At 41.2% G+C, this 23,444-nt stretch overlaps 1 protein-coding gene across 3 annotated transcripts in view; it reads left to right on the forward strand.

Annotated features, from left to right (window-relative positions):
* Positions 1 to 23,444, forward strand: part of TP73 (tumor protein p73) — a 137,171-nt gene that overhangs the window by 34,922 nt on the left and 78,805 nt on the right. For 2 of the 3 annotated variants that reach the window (XM_083162936.1, XM_083162937.1), the window contains exons 2-3: positions 6,446 to 6,541; positions 11,048 to 11,171. In XM_083162936.1, the coding sequence (XP_083019062.1) occupies positions 6,446 to 6,541; positions 11,048 to 11,171 (220 nt within the window). Of the gene's footprint in view, positions 1 to 6,445; positions 6,542 to 11,047; positions 11,172 to 19,813; positions 19,974 to 23,444 lie in introns of those variants that run through there. The other variant, XM_083162938.1, reaches the window with a different exon arrangement.

The following is a 23,444-nucleotide window of genomic DNA, read 5'->3' on the forward strand; positions in this document are numbered from 1 at the left end:
TAAGTGATTTCTGGCTTGGTCCAAAATTTCGCACCCTTTTACATTTGGCCACAGTTGTTAATGTTTGAGTGTTAATTGGTTAATTTTTGAGTTGTTAATTGGTTAATTGGTCAATTCTGCACCTTTCTTTTCATTATTCGATGCATATTTTAGTAGTATCAGTGACAATAATTGCCATAATGAAGAAGGCCTGATGGTGGCAGCAGAGTACAAAGACAGTTTTTGTGCCGGTTCAATGATCAATTGAAATGAAATACCTATTTTTAATGCCAGTAACGTGTTTAAACTATCGTATTTTGTTTTTTGCAAATGTTTCTACTGAACTATGACGCTCAGGAAGCAAAACCAATGACGCATGCGGCTATAATGCAATAATAAAATGACTATATTGTTTTCTGCAATAAGAAACGTTACACTATCTCTGTCATACAGTTAGCTGCCTATATGGACACTAATATTTTTCTTTAAGCTGTTTACCAAAACATATTCAAGTTACATGGGGCCTTATTCTAGTTCACTCTTTCTGACAAAATCCTTCTTAGATGGACAAAACCATGTGCACTGCAGGGGGTAGATGCAAAATGTGCAGAGAGAATTAGATTTGGGTGAGTAATTTTGTTTCTGTGCAGGGAAAATACTGGCTGCTTTATTTTTACACTGCAATATAGATCTCACTTTGAAGTAAAACCCCGCCCTAATCTAATTCTCTCTTCACAAGTAACATCTGCCCCACCTGCAGTGCACATGGTTTTGTCCATCTAAGAAGGATTTTGTCAGAAAGAGTGAACTAGAATAAGGCCCATTATCCCTATCCGCTTTCATTTGAATGGTATACACATGCAAATCGGAGGAAGAGTGTGGGGATTACAGATGTTTAATATGCGGCCCCCTCCTTTTCACAGGACCAAAGTAATTGGACAATTCATTTAAAAGCTGTGTCATGGACAGGTCTGGGCTATACCTTATTTTTTTCTACTGAGTTGGCAAAAAGTTCCAGAGTTGATCCCAAGTGTGGTATTTGGAAGTTGGAGCTCTCAATGCAAATGGACATTAGGATCCAATAACAAAATAAAATCCAAGAGCCTTAGAACTGGCCAAAATTAACAGTTTGGTACATTCTGGGGGGAAAAAAGGGGGGAAAACGCACTGGTGAGCTTGGCAACATAAAAAACTTGGACGCCCAATGAAAACTACAGTGGGGGGTGATCGCAGGATCCTTTCCATGGTAAAGAAAAAACCCATTCACAACATTCAGCCAATGAGAAACTCTCTATACCATTAGCCAAGTCTACCATAACGAAGGCTCAACTCCAGTGTAGACCATTCATAAACTTAATAATTGGAAAGGACAGATCAACTCAATAAAGACAGCCCCAGTTCTGGAAGAAGATTTTTTTGAACAAATAAAACTACAGTCAACCTGTACCAGAACGAAGAGAACATGTCCTGACCACTGGCCATAATACATATATTATACCCTATACAGACATAGGACACTACACCCCAACATGTCCTGACCACTGCCCATAATACATCTATTACACCCTATACAGACATAGGACACTACACCCCAACATGGCCTGACTACTGCCCATAATACATTACACCCTATACAGACATATGACACTACACCCCAACATGTCCTGACCACTGGCCATAATACATATATTATACCCTATACAGACATAGGACACTACACCCCAACATGTCCTGACCACTGACCATAATACATCTATTACACCCTATACAGACATAGGACACTACACCCCAACATGTCCTGACCACTGACCATAATACATCTATTACACCCTATACAGACATAGGACACTACACCCCAACATGTCCTGACCACTGGCCATAATACATTTATTACACCCTATACAGACATAGGACACTACACCCCCAACATGTCCTGACCACTGGCTATAATACATCTATTACACCTTATACAGACATAGGACACTACACCCCAACATGACCTGACCACTGCCCATAATACATATATTACACCCTATACAGACATAGGACACTACACCCCAACATGTCCTGACCACTGACCATAATACATCTATTACACCCTATACAGACATAGGACACTACACCCCAACATGTCCTGACCACTGACCATAATACATCTATTACACCCTATACAGACATAGGGCACTACATGACCTGACCACTGGCCATGACTATGGCCATAATACTTTTATTACGCCCTATAAACAGAATCGAGTAAGGGGAATAACAGATGGGTCCTGGATTGTAGTGTAAGCCGGTAACCCTCTGACTTGCTGTTTTGGGACTGGGAAATGAAGGCAGCAGTAAGGGATTTTTTTGTGTTGTCCAGTCACTGTGTTGGAGGTGATCAATAAGGTTCAGTATTCCAACACTGTGCAGCCATGGGGAACTACATGACAATGGCATTCTAGGACAATTCCAAGGCATGCCTCTGTAATAATACATATCATGGGCGGTAGGGGTAATGGTCAATATATCCAGAAACAAAAATAAGGAACAAGTTACAAGACAAATAGTACTAGAACCCACAAATCTAGAGACACATCTTCAAAGCTTAGATGTGTCCCCGGATCAGACAGTTGACAGCTATGGTAACATATGCATTGCTTGTCTCTAGACATTAGAGGCCAGACGTAGCCGTTGTCAGTGCACACAGTGGGGTGCTGACTTGTAGTCACTATCTCCGTGTGCATTGTGAAGTTTTCCAATCAGAACCTACTTGGCAGACTATCATCTGCTCTATGCGTAGAATAGGAAGGCAATAACGTGACATATTATGGCCAACGCTAGACGGGTTCAGGCTTGTCAAGCTTAGCACATTATAACGATGGGAAGCGCAACTTCTGATTCAGTCTTCCACATGCTGAAGACCTCTGGAGGCTTCAGCGATATCTGAGCTGAGAACAGGAGAACATGGATGGAAGTGGCAGCACTTTAATGTAATTGACTCCTGCAGAGCTATGCTCACACTCTCCTAATCACTGCGCGCTCATGGGAGATTTCCCAGCAGGCACTGCTGCCAACTAACCACTCCATGGATGGCTAATAAAAAAATAAACAAAGTTCCATGCTGGGATGCTTAGAAATCTCAGGTTCATTAGATTATTATTATTATTATTATTATTATTATTATCATTATTATTATTTTATATTGATAGTAGCAGTTTTTTGAGAATCTATAATAATAATATTAATAATTGTGATGACATGCATAATAATTGTTGTATTTAAAAAAATATTATTATTGATTACTAGTTGAAGTATCAGGTTTAAATCTTCAAGTTAGGGAGTTATCAAAGAGTTGGATGTAACTGTAATTGTTACTGTAATTGCCAGCTTTCCTCTCTGCTCAGCCCTGCAGCCCATAGGTAAAAACTGCCACTGGTTATTTCAGTCAATTATTACAGTTTTCATCCAAATGCATGTAGTGGAAGTCCCAGAACAGGTCTTTGGATCAAAGTTCTGCCTGGTGAACAATAACAGGGCCCCCAAACCCCGTAAAACCTGGCCAGGATCCAACTACTACATACTTAAGTGATACTTTTATAGGCATCAACTCCTACAAATAATATCTGTATATAAGGATGAGTACAGGTTGAGTATCCCTTATCAAAAATTCTCGGGACCAGAAGAATTTTGGATAACGGATTATTCCGTATTTCGGTATATTTTAATATTTCAATTATGTATATTGAAGTATCTTGCATTTAGGCTGTATAAACACATCGAACACATGAAATACACACAAATATGTTTTATTTGTTCAAAAATCAAGGATTCAAAACATGATACAAAGTTTGTGTACTATATCAGGCACTGACTTTGAATGCCCACCAATCATTTTCTTATACTGACACATACTGACACATATATATAGTGCCAGTTACATATCATGTTCTCAGTAGTGCTGTTATATATGTCCCCAGTAGTGCCAGTTACATATCATGTTCTCAGTAGTGCTGTTATATATGTCCCCAGTAGTGCCAGTTACATATCATGTCCTCAGTAGTGCTGTTATATATGTCCCCGGTAGTGCCAGTTACATATCATGTCCTCAGTAGTGCTGTTATAGATGTCCCCAGTAGTGCCAGTTACATATCATGTCCTCAGTAGTGCTGTTATAGATGTCCCCAGTAGTGCCAGTTACATATCATGTCCTCAGTAGTGCTTTTATAGATGTCCCCAGTAGTGCCAGTTACATATCATGTCCTCAGTAGTGCTGTTATAGATGTCCCCAGTAGTGCCAGTTACATATCATGTCCCCAGTAGTGCCAGTTACATATCATGTCCTCAGCAGTGCTGTTATAGATGTCCCCAGTAGTGCCGGTTACATATCATGTCCTCAGTAGTGCTGTTATAGATGTCCCCAGTAGTGCCAGTTACATATCATGTCCTCAGTAGTGCTGTTATAGATGTCTCCAGTAGTGCCAGTTACATATCATGTCCTCAGTAGTGCTGTTATAGATGTCCCCAGTAGTGCCAGTTACATATCATGTCCTCAGTAGTGTTGTTATAGATGTCCCCAGTAGTGCCAGTTACATATCATGTCCTCAGTAGTGCTGTTATAGATGTCCCCAGTAGTGCCAGTTACATATCATGTCCTCAGTAGTGCTGTTACAGCTGTCCCCAGTAAGTTTTTAACAAACAAAAAATATATATTTTTTTCCCTTTCAGGAATGTATGGTTTTCGGAATAATTTGGATAATGGATATTCGGATAAGGGATACTCAACCTGTAGTTATGTTGGGATAAATTTACGAAAGCTTCTAAAAATAAAAAGTGGTGATGTTGCCCATAGCAACCAATTAGATGCTGTTTATAATTTTCTAGGATGCAGTAGAGAATCTGATGGTTTCTATGGGCAACATCACGTATTTTCATATGTACAAGCTTTAGTAAATGTACCCTGTAATCTCCTATAATCAGTGCATGCTGATGTCATCAATTAAGTAGTAATCATGAAAACAAGTGTATTAGTGTATTGTTGGGAAGAATAATGGTCCCCAACTATAATTTATTACAGATATTAGAAGTCACCTGTAGCTTTTGTAACTTGTATGAAAGCCGCCTTTACTTTTAATGGTCCCCAACTATAATTTATTACAGATATTAGAAGTCACCTGTAGCTTTTGTAACTTGTATGAAAGCCGCCTTTACTTTTATATGGTGACGGAACTTATTAACTTCCAATTTATAGAAGATGACTTTCCTTACAATCCAATATGCTATCACTTTTTTTTTTATTATTTTTATTATTATTTATTTTCTACTGATAATATAATTTATAATACTATAATATTTTTAATATCGGAGTCTGACTTCTTTATTTTCTATTGGTAACATAATCCATAATACCTATAAATAAAAATACTTTTTTTTCTGAAGCTGTGTAAGTAGTGGTAGTGGTTATTGATAATGGCTTTCCTTGGAATCCAATATGTCATCACTTCATTATCCCCATCACTATTATTACTGTGGCACCATATTCTGTTACACTTTGCAACTGGGAGCAACACAGTAATAAAACTAAACCATGTGATAGCGGGCAGATAGAAAGGACAGAGGAATCTGAAATAGGTCGACATGGCTAAGGTCGATGGGGTCCGAAGGTCGACACAAGCATTAGGTCGACAATGGGAAGGTCGACAGTCAAAAGATTGTCATGGGGTTTTCACGTTTTTTTGTCCCTATGTCAACTTAGTCGACATAATTGTCTAAGTGTACACACTAGATGAGATGTCATCCATTCCAGCGGATTGAACATGGGGCACACGTCTAGTGTGTACGCGCTATGCCGCTGCACACTGTCACAACTTCCGTGACATCACTAGTGAAGGCCATGCTGCGGAACGCCCTCTCCATCGCTGCTGGCCATGTTGCTCAGTATTAATCTCATGTTATAGGCTGTTTGACAAATGACAGTGAGGAGCTGGTTAATGCTTCATTTCTCGACACTTTGGGGTCTCAGTAGCCTCGGAGAGAGATCAAGTGGATGGAGATAACCTACCAGCCAATCAGCTCCTAACTGCCATGTTACAGGCTGGGTTTCAAAAAGAACAGGAGCTTGTTGGTTGTTACTGTTGTTACTATATGCGTCGGTATAGCTGTTGCTATTGGAATATAGGCCGATATGGTATACATAGACCATCAGATAGCAGTGGCATTAACAGCATTTAGTAGTCATATTTGTCCAGTTTAGTCACCCATGGTTCCAGCTAAGTTCTGTACATTTTGGCGTAGTGACCTATCTGCCCTGTGTGTGACCATCTTCCCAGAGCACGCTCTGTCATATGTCTGCTAGAATAATACCTTGATGTCTATGTCAGAGCCGCTGCTGTTGCCCACAGTATAGTAGAATCCACGTAGGGCAGATTGTTGAGATTGTGCTCTCTGATGTAATACTGATACCTGTCTGTTCTGGTCACAGAGTGATCTATCCTTTGTCTGACTCCCCCTCGGTGAAGATGTCCCATTCTTCCACTGCTGATGAAGGGACGACATTTGAACACCTCTGGAATACCCTGTAAGTCACAGCTCTATGTCGTTCTAAATTCCCCTTAGTATTACAGGACTGGGGTGATGTTAAAGCATGGTTTTCCGCAGTCTAATATGTACAATTGTGGGTTTAACTTACTATTGAAGTACTGGACCACAGCCCTACCATATACCCCGTATTAAACAGGATGCAGCCAATTTACCGACAGTGAAAATACAGACGGTCAAAAGTACGAACAACCATTGGCAGACAGACCAACATGCTCAAAATACCAACATTTATTATGCCGACATGGTCAAAATGTCAAAACGGTCAACATGCCGACATTTAAAATGTGGACATGTCAAAAAGTCAACATGAGTTTTTCATGATTTTTCCTTAGTATAATAAAGCTTGGCGAGCAGACGCAGTACACTTTTACGGTGCCTATGTCGAAATGAAGGAAAAAAACCAGCATGCTGACTTTTCGACATGTTGACATTTTAAATGTCAGCATTTTAACAGTGCCGGCTTTTTGAACATGTTGGCATAATGAATGTCGGCATTTTAAACATGTCAGTATTTTGACTGCCGATGTTGTCGGTATATTGACCCTCTGTATTTTGAATGTCGGGAAATCAAACTGAACCCTATTATAAATACAGATGTGCCCACATATATCTATCCTCTCTGCATAACAAGTCGCGATGTGAGAACTCCGTGTGACTCTGTAGCGTTCCGGCATCTTGTTTGACGTTTCCATTAAAAAGGAGTGAAAAGGTAAGCACAAGCAGTTTCTGCTGATTAAAATGATATGCACCCTGCACACTGGACGCACACTGAATATAGGCATGTTGCATATCATTTTAATCAACAGAAGATTAGAACTGTGTGTACTATTCACACAGTTTTTCAAGTAGAATATATTCTCACTAAAAAAGTTGCAAGAAAGCACAGAGCGCTACAGAGCAAAAGGAGGCTCTATATACGTAGACACATCTGTATAGTCTACATTACACTTGTATCTTATTCGGGACCAGAAGAATGAAACCATGTCTGGCATGCAGGTCCATGTGATTCCCTGTTACCCCTAACTCCATGTAGGTGTATCATCAGGGTGTATAGATTTGTGGACGCACTTAATTTAGGGTCAAGGCTGAGTAGAAGACATCTAGATCTTGGGACATCTAGATACAGGCTGGTATTTCTTCTGTGGGTACCGGGCATTTCTCACAGTTACCTAAGGTGAAAAATATAGATAATTCTGTTAAAACCAGCTTTAGCAGGGGTAGCTAACTCCAGTCCTCGAGAGCTACCAACAGTTCACGTTTTCCAGCTCACCTCGCAGGTGCACTCATTACTGTAAGAACAACAATCGGGCGCAATGACACTAATTATGCTCCGCTAATTAGTCTCTATACCAATTTGTGTTGGTTTCTATGTAAAGAATATTATGGCTGCTCCCAAAGGCAATTCTGGAGATTGCCACTTGAAAATGGAGATTTAGTTGGGAGTTTAACAATCAGTTAGCTTTATGTATAGGAATATACTATAATATTACTAACTCAAAAGAGAGCGCCACACATCTGAATTGTAATATCAAATACATATAAAAAATTTTTTATTATATAGAAGAGAAGAAAAACAATAAAATTACATAAAAAATCATAAGACACAATATCGCAATAAAATTAAGCCTCAATAGGATGCAATAAAGGCAAAAGCCAATAATAACTTTTGTTAGTATTCTGGTATAACCCAACTCTGGATGATATTTCTGCACAAATATATACTATTTGATATGTAAACAAAGTCAATTGGTATCGGCCCTTTTAACTCCAAAGGGTTAAATTGATTTAGGATGGTTTCATTACTGACTGACACATTATAAATGATCCACAGCTGGAGCTAATTACTTCACTTCTGATTCTGTGAGGAGACCTGGAAAACGTGCACTGTTGGTAGCTCTCGAGGACTGGAGTTGGCTACCCCAGAGCTATAGAGTTTCAGCACCTTGTTGTAGTCCATTGCTTTAGTATAGGCTGCATAAAGGCCCTAATTCAGATTGGCCCAATATGCTGCGAACATCACAGCGTACCAAGCGCCAAAGACGCCGCCCGGCCGAATACGCGCCCTCTCCTCCACCGACGAGTCCCCTTGGTACCATGTGACAGGATGTGTACGAGAACACACCCCCTCACATGCCTCTACTAGCAGGAGAAATCCTTTGATGGTCACCGACCATCGAATGATTTCTGCCTTCACAAATAAAAGTCAGTCTCAACTGACTTTTATTTAGGAGCGCTAGGATGAAGACGGGGCAGGCGGCTGACATCACAGGACATCCAACAGACATTGGCCTGCCCACGTACCCATGGGAACGCCCAGCCCCATCCACGCCCGGCCCTCCCTCCCTGCAGCAAACGGCCCGGCGAGTGTGCAAATCGCCAAAGCCATTCACTGTTGGGGTTTGCAAATGTTAATTTCAAGCTAGGGGGCCCATTTATCAACAAGTGATAGAACACATTGTGAGCGATGAATCGCAGCTATGATAAATGATGATCCAGCCAATCAGCTCTCAACTGCCATATGTCCAGCTCCCAACTGTCCTGCATTTAAAAAAATGAGGCCTGGAGCACCATTTATTGTACGGTTTACAGCAGGTTTTATCACTCGTTGATAAATCTATCATGTTCTACAATGAATTCTCCTATTAGTACACAGTATATGTGAAAGGATTGGTCATGGAGGCGCTATATAATGAGAGTCGTTAAGTTAAGACCTGGGTATGTTAGATAGCTGATGCTTTCAGCCCTGGTTGGCAAAGTCTGCTGGTACTTCTAGTTCCCTAGGTAATCTCAAGCAATGATTTGCGTGCAATTTAGCTGTGCGTTCACTACTGCAGTCCAGTGTATTGGTATGTTTGTGGAACCCATGTAACATGTTTAGGGGTTCATTCCTGCTACATCTGTATCACACAGTAGTACAGGGGTTATTTCAGGGCATCGCACCAGCCCCCCACCCCCCCCCAGGTAAAATCCGCCACTGTAGTGAAGCCAGATGCAGTCTGTGAGACTGCATTGGCTTCACTGTGACTGGCAGTGACCTCCTATTGGAAATCCGACCTGCCAGTCACAATGATAATTTCATTGGGAGGTGTTACCTCCCTCCGGGATGCCTTTCTGCAAATGCGCATGCGCCGTACCTATATCGGTACTGCGCACGTGCTGGTCCCTGTGCCTGTAACTTATATTGTACAGGCGCCGGGACCATGATTACATCATAGGACAGGCGGCGGGGACGGGAAAAGGCAATGCCGGCAATGGCGGCGGTGACAGGGGGAGGGGGGTGCTTGAGGCCAGAGGCAGCCCCTCTCCCCAAAAGAGGTAGGAGCCGCAACTGCATCCCACTGTTTACTATAGCGCAGTCTTGTTCATCACCCATTGACCAAAAATAGCTGTATCTGAAAACAATAGTTATAGTGCAATAAACTGCAAAACAGTAAAGAATTTGCCCGTAGCAACTAATTTGATTTGTAATTACTAAGGGCAAAATTCTTTACCTACCGACTTTTGAAGTCTTGATACAACTCCCCCTAATATGTGAGACAGTCCAGAGCTCAAGCAGAACAGAGCTCCGATTTAGCTGCTTCACATTCCCCTGTTCTGTGCAGATTTATTCGGTACTTATGTAATATCTGGGCTCCCGTTTTTCTTATGAGACCGCGTCCCCTTGCGGGGCTCGCTGCGGTCGCCGCGCTTCGGGCACGGTGGCTCGCTGCGCTCGCCACACTATATAAAATCAACTCCATGCGTAGTTGGATAGTAGATAGAGATTAACAAGCAATACAAAGAGGAGTGAATCTTCACAGCGCTATTCCCAGGATCTATCCGACTCTTTTATTTAGAATGGAATGTTCCATCCAGGGTCTCCAAACCATGGTTTGGAGACCCTGGATGGAACATTCCATTCTAAATAAAAAAGTCGGATAATTCCTGGGAATAGCGCTGTGAAGATTCACTCCTCTTTGTATTGCTTGTAAATTATTACAGATATTAGAAGTCACCTGTAGTGTTTGAAGCTTGTGTAAATGCCCCCGTCACTTTATATGTTGACAGAATGCCTAATTGACTTCTAATAATCTTAGATCATGTCTTATATAGTATACGCAGCTTCTAATTCCATCCTGTCCCACCCGATTACTGCGGTCTGTAGAGGAAGGACTTTTAGCAGTACTTAGAATCTCCCGTAATTCATCTGGGGATCGAGCTTTTAGCCATGTGGTTCCGACTCTATGGAACTCACTTCCCCGCACAGTTCGAGAGGCCCCCCACTCTAGAATCCTTCAAAAACAAGAATCAAGACTTTCCTGTTTACTCATGCATTACCGTAATTCCCTTAAGTGTGTTTATGAAAAACTGTTTTGTACTTCATTGTTCCTGTACTGTATTACATTAATTCTATCTGTTAAGCGCCTTGAGTCCTATTTTAAAAAATATAAATAAAATTATTAATAATAATAATAACTCCACTTTTACTTTATTCTCCAATCAGGGAACCGGACAGTAACTATTTCGATTTGCCACAGTCGAGTCATTCAAACAACTCTGAGGTCTCCAGTCGTACAGAGGTCAACATGGACGTCTATCAGATGAGGAACATGAATGAGTCGATAATGGTGCGTTTAAGATGAACCACATAGCACAAATGAGTATATATAGAATTTACTATGTTGCTGGAACATAAAAGCCAATCAGCCAAGTGTAATTTTAATGTAAGTTTTTTTTTAAAAGCAATCATTTACAAGGCAAAACCGTACCGTGTAAGTGATTGCCCCTTTAAAAATCCTATTACATTTGGCCGATAATGTATTTTCTGTTAAATTAATATATTAAGGCCATTGTACCCTGTAAAATTAGTTATCTTGGAAATGTAAGGGTTTAAAGAGAAATCGATTGAGAATCTGATGTTCAGTGTAACCCTGACAATGTTTTGCGTTGCTTAGTTTTAATTAAGCATTTAACACTATAATTTCAAGATAGTTTTTTTTAAACGTTATAGGGAACACTGGTCTGCAGGTGGCGCTGTTCGTCCTTCCGTTGTATTGTAGACATGCTTTGCCACATTCTGAATATTGTGTGTAAAGTGCATTGGCTTGCACTAGTGACTGGATTAATGCCCCTTTCAGACCGCACTTTTTACCCAATATTTTGCTGTTTTTTTACCGTTTTAAAACGGTAATTTGTGCAGTCTGAAAGGTGCAGAGTGAATTTACCTCTTCTATTGAACTGGTATTTCTAAACAGTAATAAAACAGGGTCCTACCCGTTTTAGACCCGTTTTTTTTTTTCATTCACTGTTTTCTATGGGTTAAAATGGGTTCAGTGTTGTGAAGGAACAAAAACTGCAGTGAAATACCGTTTAAGGACAAAAACTGCACTGAAATACCGTTTAAAGACATGCGGGGTGAAAGGGGTTTTAGCTGGCAGACCCGTTTTAAAAAGGTTTTAAAAATACCTGGTCAAAGCCAGTTTTGCCGTCTGAAAGCAGCATTAGATACTGCACCCCAGGGTAATCACCAAACCAGTTTTATTGTAATACCTTGTTTGAGTGATAAGTGATTTATCTCTTAAAATTCAGAGTACTGATGTTTTAAGAGAATAATAATAAATATTATTTTAATAATATAATAGTAATGATGACGATGATGATGATGGAGGAAATATTCAGCTTTCCAATACCTTAACAGACAGTGGGCAGATGTACTAAGCCTGGTGAAGAGATAAAGTAGAAGGTAATAAAAACACCAGCCAATCAACTCCTAGCTGTCATTTTTAAGACATAGCTGATTGTCTGGTGCATTATCTCCTTCCACTTTATCTCAACTTTATCTCTTCATCAGGCTTAATACATCTGCCCCAGCATTACATATAACAGACACTCTTATACTAAAATGATTCCAAACTGATGTGTAGAAAAAAAAGACATTTAGGGTTCTATTTACTAAACCTTGGACTTGAAAGGAGATTAAGGGGGGTATTCAATCTGTCGAAAAAGGGCCGTGAATTCAACAATCTCGGATTCCGACTGTCGGAATGTCAGAATCCCGTCCATTTACGTTCCACTCGACAGGAATTTGACAGCCGGAATTCATTGCTCTGACTGTCGAGTGTCGGAAAGTCCAAGCTTTGGCGAAAACGGCTGCAGAATTTCGAAAATCGGCCGTGAATACAGAAATCCGCGGCCATATCCGAAAAAAACAGATCCGACTTGTTTTAAGTTGGATCTGCCTTGTTTTTGTCGGAAACTGCCTTCAAAGCTGTCTGAAATGGCAACATTGGATAGGTGACGGACACTATTTCCCCTGTCTGAAATAGCGTCCGGGATTGAATTCCCCACTAAGTAGATAAAGATAACATATCCGCCAATCAGCTCCCAGCTACCATGTTAAAGGCTGTATTTGAAAAATAACAGTTAGGAGCTGGCTGATTGATACTTTGTGGGAAATTTACTAAAGGAAATTTGTAAAAAATAGGTGTATTTGTATCCAGAAATACACTTATTTTTGACATTTACTATCCCGAAAATACGGCAATTCGTATTCGTATTGATAGCACATCAATACGACTACGAATTGCCATATTTTCGGGATAGCAAATGTCAAAAATATGTGTATTTCTGAATACAAATACACCTATTTTTTTACAAATTTCCTTTAGTAAATTTCCCCCTTGATCTCTCTCCACTTTATAAGTCTCCAAGGCTTAGTAAATAGACCCGAACACCAAGAAGCAAGGCCGGCAAAAGTCACAGCAGCGCCTGATTCAGAACCAGAACCTCCATATGCATTATGCGAGCGTTGGAACTGTAAAAGGTGCTGAATGTGTGAAGGCTTTGATAGTCAATAACACAACAGAGGCAAGACCTTGTCCAAGCATGAGCTATGCTGGCACTCGCTGTGATTGACATTGGGTTGTACAGTCATTCTATAATAGTCTGTGCTGGAACACGCACACCTGGCACCGCCGTTACCTCGTAACTCCGGAAAGAAACCCACTCTCTGATCTGGCTCCGTACGGACATGCCGGATGCCGAATGCAAACATGTTATATACATTTTTTTCTTCTTGTTTAAATTTTAAGAATTCGATGAGCGTTGCTTTCCAAAAAGGGAATGAAATGCGCTCATATATTCCCTGGCACTCTCTGATAGATTATACCTCACGTTATTATAATGCCTGAACACATTCACAGACAAATATAGACGTGACTGTAAATAATTTTATTTAACAGTATTTTTATTGTCTTTTGGGGGGGGGGGGAGGGGGGGGGCACACGTCCAATTTTTACAATGGCATGTTTGGACAAGTCATTATAGAACATTATAAAGTGCAGCCGTCACCTGTGCAGTGTGGGCAGCCATTTTGTACCTCGTGTCTCTTAGTGGCGGCTTGTTTACGAAGGGTTAGGTTGTAAAACTTGGATCTCCTCATCGTGTTCGTATCTGAAATTAAAAGGGCAACGATTTTGCTAGCTGTGCATTGCCATCTTAAATTTCAGACAATAATAAATTTTTTTAGAATCCTGCGCTTTTTAGTGAATTCATAGGACACTTTCTCTTGCACATTGGATCATTCATCTGTTGACTGCTTCCATCCCCATACCATGATGGGAGATATCCTATAAACTGCCGGCTCATGGCGACGATCTGTACGTTATTCCAATAGTCACATATTATTGTGAACATGTCTGATTTTTATGTTCCTGTTGCTTATACGTAACATAAGGTAATAATTGCCAGCCCTCCAATGCATTGTTATATAAAGTACCTCTAGTTATTGTCCTCAGGTATCAGCTGTAAAGCAGCTAATGTTTTTCTGCAGTGTCATTCAGTTTGCTTACTGCAGGCGGTCTGGTGTGCACAAGGGCAAAGCTTCTACCATGACTAGGGTTGCCGTAATGGGGGAAATTTACTAAAAGAAATGTGTGAAAAATAGGTGTAAAAATAGGTGTATTTGTATCCAGAAATACACTTATTTTTGACATTTACTATCCCGAAAATATGGCAATTCGTATTGATAGCACATCAATACGATTGCCGTATTTTCGGGATAGTAAATGTCAAAAAAAGGTGTATTTCTGGATACAAATACACCTATTTTTACACCTATTTTTCACACATTTCCTTTAGTAAATTTCCCCCAATATCTCTTAAATCGGTATCCAGACAAAATAGGTTGACAGCCTCTAGGTTGAGCACTATTGGTCGACAGCCAATATGTTGACATGTGAAAAAGATCGACATGCACTAGCAAAATGTTGACACCAATAAAATGTCGACATGTTAATGGTTGACAAAGGAAAAGGTCGAAACAAGTTTTTCATGATTTTTTTCCATTAAAACATAAATGTTCTTACTTCACGTTCTGAAGTTTGGCGAGGGGAAGCAGTACACTAATACAGCACCAATGTCGACAATTGTCAACCTTTTTCTTGTGTCGACCTTTTGTCAATGTCAACCTAGTCCATGTTGACCATTTCACATGTCGACCTATTGCCTGTCCACCAATAGTGCCATTTGGGGGTTCCATTTAATGAAGCTGCCAGTTGAGGACATGTGAGGCATTTATTTCTCAACTAGAGACTCTAATGTACTTGTCTTCTTGCTCAGTTGTGCACCGGAGCCTCCCACTTCTCTTTCTACTCTGGTTGGAGCCTGTTTGTGCTGTTATTTGAAGGGAGTAGTACACACCATTGTAGAAAATGTTCAGTTTCTTGACAATTTCTCGCTTGGAATAGCCTTCATTTCTAAGAACAAGAATAGACTGTCGAGTTTCACATGAAGTTCTAATTTTCTGGCCATTTTGAGTATAATCGAACCCACAAATGTGATGCTCCAAATACTCAACTAGCTCAAAGCAGGCCAGTTTCATAGCTTCTCTAATGAGCAAACCCATTTTCAGCTGTGTTAACATAATTTTTCAAGGTTTTTCTAATCAGCTATTAGTTTTAAAAATGAAACATTTGCAGCTGGTATGGTCATTTACCACATTAACAATGTATAGAGTGCATTAATTTAATGTTATATTGAATTAACAAAAACCCAGTGCTTTTCTTTCAAAAATAAGGAAATATCTAAGTGACCCCAAACTTTTGAATGGTAGTGTACATATATTTGTTTTGCGCACACACACACACACACACACACACATATATATGAGAGAGCATTTCAGCTGTAGTGTTTTCTCACTGCAGCAGAAGTAAATGTGTCATACGTATAATAATGACTCATTTGACCATTTCTCGTCCTCCTTTCTCTTCTGTAAAGTCTGTGTGTCCCCAGCCTGCAGCATTAAGACGCAGGCTCACCACTTTGCTTCCTAACACCGTGCATGCTTTGTTGTTCATTTTGGCAAAAAATAAGACAGAAGGATCAGGTGGAGAGTGGAATACTAATTATAGACCAAGCCAAGCTGCTGACTGTGGCTTCATTACTCCCTGGCCTGTGTGACGGAGACTTCATTACTGGGGGCTGCCAAGATGGTGTTACACAGTCTCCTGTATATAATGCAGGCCCACCACTTGGGTGTAGCGGTCATTTAGAGCCATGGGCACAGTAAAATAATAGATTTTTTGGAGACTGTTCATTATTTAAATACAAGTAAATCCCTAGAGATATAGGTGGTTATTTTGGTTCACTCTTTCTGACAAATTCCTTCTTAGATGGACAAAACCATGTGCACTGCAGGTGGGGTAGATGTAACTTGTGTGGAGAGAATTAGATTTGGGTGGGGTTTTACTTCAAAGTGAGATCTATATTGCAGTGTAAAAATAAAGCAGTCAGTATTTTCCATGCACTGAAACAAAATAACTCACCCAAATCTAATTCTCTCTGCACATTTTACATCTGCCCCCCTGCAGGGCACATGGTTTTGTCCATCTAAGAAGTAATTTGTCAGAAAGAATGAACCAAAATAACCCCCATAGGGCCTAATTCAACTTTGATCAGAAGGGGCTGAATTAGCGAATATATTTGCTAAAAAGCTTAGCAAGCAAACCTGAATCAGGCCCATGAAGTACATCAGTGAATGAGTGATTATTAATATGTTTTTTATATAATCAATTATTATTATATTTTTAATTTGTTAATAAATATAATTGGAACACGTTATTTTGAGGAAGAAGAATGTTAAAGCAGAAGCATCCATACAAAGTTTTGGTTGCTATCGGAAATAGGGCCTTATTCAGCATGGATCGCTATTTAGAGAATTTGCAGTCCACAAATTACAAATAACTATCCGTACGCATAACGTTTGCATAGCAGACGCAGTTTGATTGACAGGAAGCCAGTGTTTAGGGGTGGAAACCTGATGTTTTCTGGGTGTGTTTGTGAAAGTGCAAGCCTGCCAAGGCATTTTTGGGGAGGGTGTCTGATGTCAGCGATGCCCGCTTCCAGCCTGGTTGCTTAGTAGATTTGTGGAAGCCTTAAGGCCTCCCCATACACTACGGGCGTTATTCAGATCTGAGCTCAGTACAAATTTGTTTGGAAAATGGGCAAAACCATGTGCACTGCAGGTGGGGCAGATGTAACCTGTGCAAAGAGAGTTAAATTTGGGTGGGGTGTGCTGAAACTGAAATCTAAATTGCAGTGTAAAAATAATGCAGCCAGTATTTACCCTGCATAGAAACAAAATAACTCACACAAATCTAACTCTCTCTGCACATGTTACATCTGCCCCACCTGCAGTGCACATGGTTTTGCCCATTTTCCGAACAAATTTGTACTGCAATCAGATCTGAATAAGGCCCTAAGAGGGGAGAAGTCACAAACAATTCCCCTTTGAACTGCCCGGCAGCTTCCCGGATGGCAGGATCGCATACGATACATCTTTTGCATACAATGTATCGTATGCGATCCCAGCAAGGCTTGCGGGATCCGATAAATCTATAGTGCAGGCCTTGCTATCTCCGGCTCTGATCCGGTGCGCACGGGACTGCACATCAGATCGAATTGGAGCTGAACCACGAGAGATTTGACACATTTCATTTCATAATTGTTTGAAAAATGCTCAAAACGCACTAGTGTATGGGCACCTAGAGACTTGCTCTGATGGAAAGTTCTGTTCGATGGTTCTGGGTTTCGCGAATAGATCTGTGAATGCTATTTTGCAACGGGCATTTATTCATTCTTTGTAGGATTCAGGAGTCATTCAGTGAGATGTAGGTGTAAGGGTGCTATCCTATTCGCTCCAATGCAGATATTGCGATTAATCAATTTCAGCTATGTAGTTCACAGAGAGTTCAAGGGAAATTGTTCAGCAATATCGTTCACTGAACACAAACACATCGTCTAATGTGCATGGGCCATTATAGCCAGTATAACAGCAGGCGGCTGGGAATTATGTCTCCCCGCTCCCGGGAACCATACTGAAACCCTATGGTCACCCTAGCAGATCAGCGATGTTCTGGTTGCTACGGTAAACTTGCTGCGGAGAGGTTACCTTGGCTGCTGAGGCCTAGAATTGCATGGAGACAAAAGAATAACAGTCCTGATAATTACAGGACCTGCAAACAAACTTCTATTTACACTGTGATGTGCAGCTTTCACCGAGGTGAGAACAAAGCTTCGCCGTAACGTATGTCTCCAAAACTGTAATAACACAATATTGCTGCAATCATTTCACACTTACATGGGAGTCTCCTCTCCTGAATTTTGTATACTGTGCACGACTGAGTCTGTATACGGAGCAGAAGTGGACTTGTATTGGAGAAAGCCTGCGGCTGCTGCTGCGTAACAGTCCTAGTCACATTGCATTGCGACTAATGTAGGGTTCACACCAGAACGATCATGATCGTGAGCAGATAGTAAGACGATCTTACGATGGTTGCACGATCTGTTGGAGCACACGATCTGCTCACGATCTGCATACGATCCGGTCATGATCTGTACCCAGTTGAATGGATCTTTGGCAGATCCTACCTGCTGCAGTCGGAATTTGTAAAACGACCAGCGAGGGCGCGCCTCGGATCGGAACTGGATCTAAACATGCCAAAACATGCCCAATTTACATACAATCGGTCGAGATTGTATTGAAATTGGGAGAATTGAGGCCAAATCGTTCTGGTGTGAACCAAGCATTAGATGTATTTTTTAGCAAAAAAGAAGCAATAAAGACACCAAATTCTTGAAGATTCTCCTGCGACCTGGCGTGCCAGGAGGGGCCTTTTTGGCATGACTGCAGCAATGATGTATAATCTGTATGTTGGAATATGTGTGTACAAGTGGCAGTTATATGGCAGAAAGCAGGTTTAACAAGCGGAACCCAGAACTTAACCAGTGAGACTGTTTATTGACCAGCCATGTGATTTGCACAGCCGTACTCCTAGACTCTGTACGCAATGCTTCATTCAGGTCCGCAGCCGGTGACTGTACTTCGGTAGCCATGCAGGATGCTGCGACTCTATAGCATTGCGGTTAGCAGTAACAAGCTGGGTCTCTGTGAGCTAAGTGGAAGCTGTCCATCTCCCAGTGTGGTGTTCTAACACCATGATAAGATGGCGCCATGCAAGGTTGGTGGCCATCTTGGTTAGGGAATGAAGCATCCCTGAACAAACCATTATGGACCAGTCTGTATACTGCGGAATGGTTCTTAGTATCCCCTCATATTTTGTGTATACAGCAAAAAATTATCCTGTAGCGTTTCGTAGAAGTTATTCTGTATTGAGGCGTTCTGTGTCTCCAGAATCTTGCAAGAGACCTTTAATGCCTCAGCAAACACTGTATGTCAACATAAATATAATACTTGTTAACCATAAAATGAGCTAGAGGTCTTATTGTATTATGAAGGTAAACTGTGAGTCTCCCTGATCTTGGCTCGGAGGTGAGACCTATTGATTTTACCGTAACGATAACACTCCAGGACGAGCGACCAGTCGGCGCAGCCTCTGCTCTTCCAGTGACACGGGCATTTTTTGTCATTGTTGATATGTTCGTGTCTGAGTTGCTGGTCGACTTTTATCCCGTAGTCTCTTCTCCTTTGCCAGAATCCAGCTTAACAGAGTTAAAACGCATTGAGTTCAATAATAAAGAAGGAGTCGTGCCCCCCCCCAGTGGGACACTTGGTGTAGTCCAATACAACACTGGGCAAGCCTGGGCCTGCCTGGTGGTTTAATGAATAGTCATGAGGAAAGGAAAAGGGGAGGGTCGAAGTTTGTTGTTGGATGCAGCTAGTTGACAGAACCAAGGGAGATGAGAAAAAAAAAATTAAATAAAAAAATAACACACCGCTTACATGTACCACAGCATCCTCTAAGACACATAGTCTGTGTGTGGCGCACCGGTGTGCTGTCTGCACTTTTCCTTCACCTGCGTGACCGTCGCTCCTACTGACCCCATGACTCTGCGGCGACAATTCCCCTTTGCATGTTTATTCCAGGAAGACTAAGATGCTTTATATAAGTGACCCCATGCAGCCGTACACGGTAGGTGATACAGGGCGTCTGCCTGTTTTGTTGTTTTTTTTGGGCTGTTATTTATTTTTATTCTGGGTGTTTTTGGGCAGCACGAATGCTGCGCTGTGTCTCTCACACCTGTTGCCATCTGAGCTCTGCCAGGTGTCAGATGAGTAAATTCTGGTCTTCTCATGGGAACAGATACAACACTGGTGTGCTGGCTTGTTAGTGTCATCGGACTTTGCTGGTTTCATGCTAAGATATATATATTTATATATATATATATATATATATATATATATATATTGGTGTACGTTGTCTTCCTTTTGCAACATTGTGAAATATGGATTTTGTTTTAGCTTGTGGCACCTTTGCTTAATTATATCTCATGAAATGACCCTCCAGCTGTGTTTATAAGGTGTACATGCATTTGGGGTTTAGGTCTCTCCTTATGGTAGGCAAATATTCCAAGTTCCAAAATAATTTTAGTCCCCAGCATTTTGGAGAGGGAAGACCTGTGTGTGTGTGTGTGTGTGTGTGTGTGTGTGTATCTGTCATAGAAACATAAAATTTGATGGCCCATCTAGTCAAACATTTTTTATGAAATCTCAACTTTTTGTAACCTAAAGGTACATACACACTGTGAGATATTGGCCATGCACATACAGTATACATTTCCCTTGAATTCCCTGGAGCCCAGAACCATAGAATCTTGGCCATATTTACTTGAGATTTTGACAATGGATGATTTTGATTTATTTCTATCTAATATTATATATTTATTCATTTATTAACCATTTCTTATATAGCGCACACATATTCCGCAGCGCTTTACAGAGAATAGTTGAACATTTCCATCAGTCCCTGCCCCAGTGGAACTTACAATCTATATTCCCTACCACATGTATATGCACACACAGACATTCTAGGGTTAATTTGTTGGGAGCCTACTTTTGAAAAATCAGGGAGAAAAGTAAAGCCGGGGACGGGCCTCGCATTGCCAGGGGGCCCCTACAGTATTTTGATCTTTTGACAGGCCATATATGGCACCGTATACATGATAATAACACAATGAGCAAGAGGTTATAAAACCATCAATGGTTCCAGAGCCCTTGCCCTTGACTCCTACAAAAGTTTATTACTGGGATTTATTACACAGCCCATCGAGGCCAGGGATCGCACTTACATGCTATAGCCCAACCCCCTCTACCTACAGCAGTATGGCCATGATCACTATGCCAGCCCACAAATGCATGGTTTTTACCCCCCTTCTCATCACCCTCCAGGACGTCCTGACAGCCACTCCGAAGCTCTCCAGAATGCACTCCCCTGCTCGGCTCAGGGCAGTCTGGTGTCTAAGCAAGAGTAGAGGACCATCTACTTTGTGTGTCTGCCAAGCAGCTGCTGTATGATGTAAGCTGGTTCCACAGCAGGCGAGAAGCAGCTGAGGCCTTGGACAGGTTGAAGGGTGCACCCTTTCTCTCTGCAGCTACCGCTTTGCTTCCGCGCAAGCGGCGTCATCGCGTTGGCCGTGTCATCGTGCCTGCATAGTACACATCTTGGACACATGCGTGATGACGCTGCCAACTCTATGACGCTGCTCCGTGATCGCGCATGCGCAGTACACATCGCTTATGTGAAGCTGCGGGGGAAAGGGGTCCTCTTCCGGGAGTCCGTGAGATGTCCCAGGATTCTGGGAGTCTCACGGACATCCCGGGAGAGTCGGCAACCCTGATATATATACACTCACATACACCTTAAACATTGGCTATAGAAATGTAAAACAATATAAACAACTAAACATCACAATAACTATTATTTTACTGTCAGAATGATATAATTTCCCATTTAGTTTTCCTTAGCTATTTAGTAATACACTTGTAAAAAAGTGATTCCACAAAAGTGATTTACAAGCCTCTGAAAAATGTGTATTTTATTATTTTTATTATTATTATTATTATTATTATTATTATTATTTTTCCCATAACCCGAGCAATTAGATGTAGACAGTTTTACCTTGTCATACAGGTTCGATACTCATCTGCTTTGTAGAATATTTAGGGGGAAATTTACCAAAATGGATTCGTAAAAAATAGGTGTATTCGTAGGCAGAAATACACCTATTTTTTACACATTTGTATTTTTGGGATTTACAATCCCGAAAATACAACAATTCGTATTCCTAATGATGGGACATTCGTATTTGTATTCACAAATACGAATGTCTGCACCATCGATAGAATACGACAGAAATCACCATTCAAAAGAATGGTGGTTCCTGATTTACTAAGCAGCCGTACTGATAATACGGCTGCTAATTGGCGTGAAACAGGCACGCAAATACGACAGGAAAATACACCTTGCCAAGAAAGTCGGCTCCTGATTTGCCGCTAGGCGGCCAATAGAAATCATTCTGAGGAGAGGCGCAGAGTATGAAACATCTCTGCATCTCTCCTCAGTGCGATGCGGACAGTGCGGGGACCGGCGACAGCATGAAGAATACCTGGACTACGGCGGACCAAGACAAGACATCTTCAGCACAGGACCAGGTGAGTAGGATTTCCTTCCACAGCTCCAACATGGATTTCTTCGGACCCGGACACCGACATGGACCTAGAGGACGACACGGACCGCCGACTTGGACCTGGAGGACGACACAGGACACCAGGACAGAGGGCTACCTACGGGATCAAGATAGGTAAGTATCAGTATGTGTGTAATGTATGTACAGGTCGAGTATCCCGTATCCGAGTATCCGTTATCCAAATTATTCCGAAATACGGACATTCCAGAAAGTGAAAAAAAAAATTTTTTTTGCTAAAAACTCACTGGGGACATTTGTAACAGCATCACTGGGGACATGATATGTAACTGGCACTATATATGTGCAAGACAATGATTGCTTGGCATTCAAATTCAGTGCTGAGATAGTACACACATTTTGTTTCACGTTTTGAAACCTTGTTTTTTGAACAATTAAAATATATTTGTGTGTATTTTATGTGGTAATAAAATATATTTGTGTGTATATTATGTGTTTATACAGCATACATGCAAGATACTTCAAAATACATCATTGAAATATTAAAATATTCCGAAATACGGAATAATCCGTTATCCAAAATTCTCCTGGTCCCGAGCATTTTGGATACGGGATACTCAACCTGTATTAAACTTTTATTTTCATTGTGTCAGTGTGTGTTTATTGTACTATTTTTTTAACTGTGGAACTACAAGACCCAGTGGGCCCCTTAATGCCCCGCAGGCTGGGACTTGTGGTTCTCCAAGTCCCAGCTTGCAGGGGAGGCTTGCTGGGACTCATAGTTCCACAGTTTTAAACAATAGTTTTTTCATCTATTTTTTTTACACCACTATCAGCCCGGTGACCACAGCCCAGGGTCACCGGGGACAGCACCAGGCTTCAGCCTGGTCAGGTAAGTCCTGGAGGGGGGGACCCCTTTATTGGGGGGGTCCCCACTCCCCCAGGGCCCCTGGCCAGGC

This window comes from Crinia signifera, chromosome 19 (assembly GCF_055691185.1).
Source record: "Crinia signifera chromosome 19, ASM5569118v1, whole genome shotgun sequence".
Classification (NCBI taxonomy): Eukaryota; Metazoa; Chordata; class Amphibia; order Anura; family Myobatrachidae; genus Crinia; species Crinia signifera.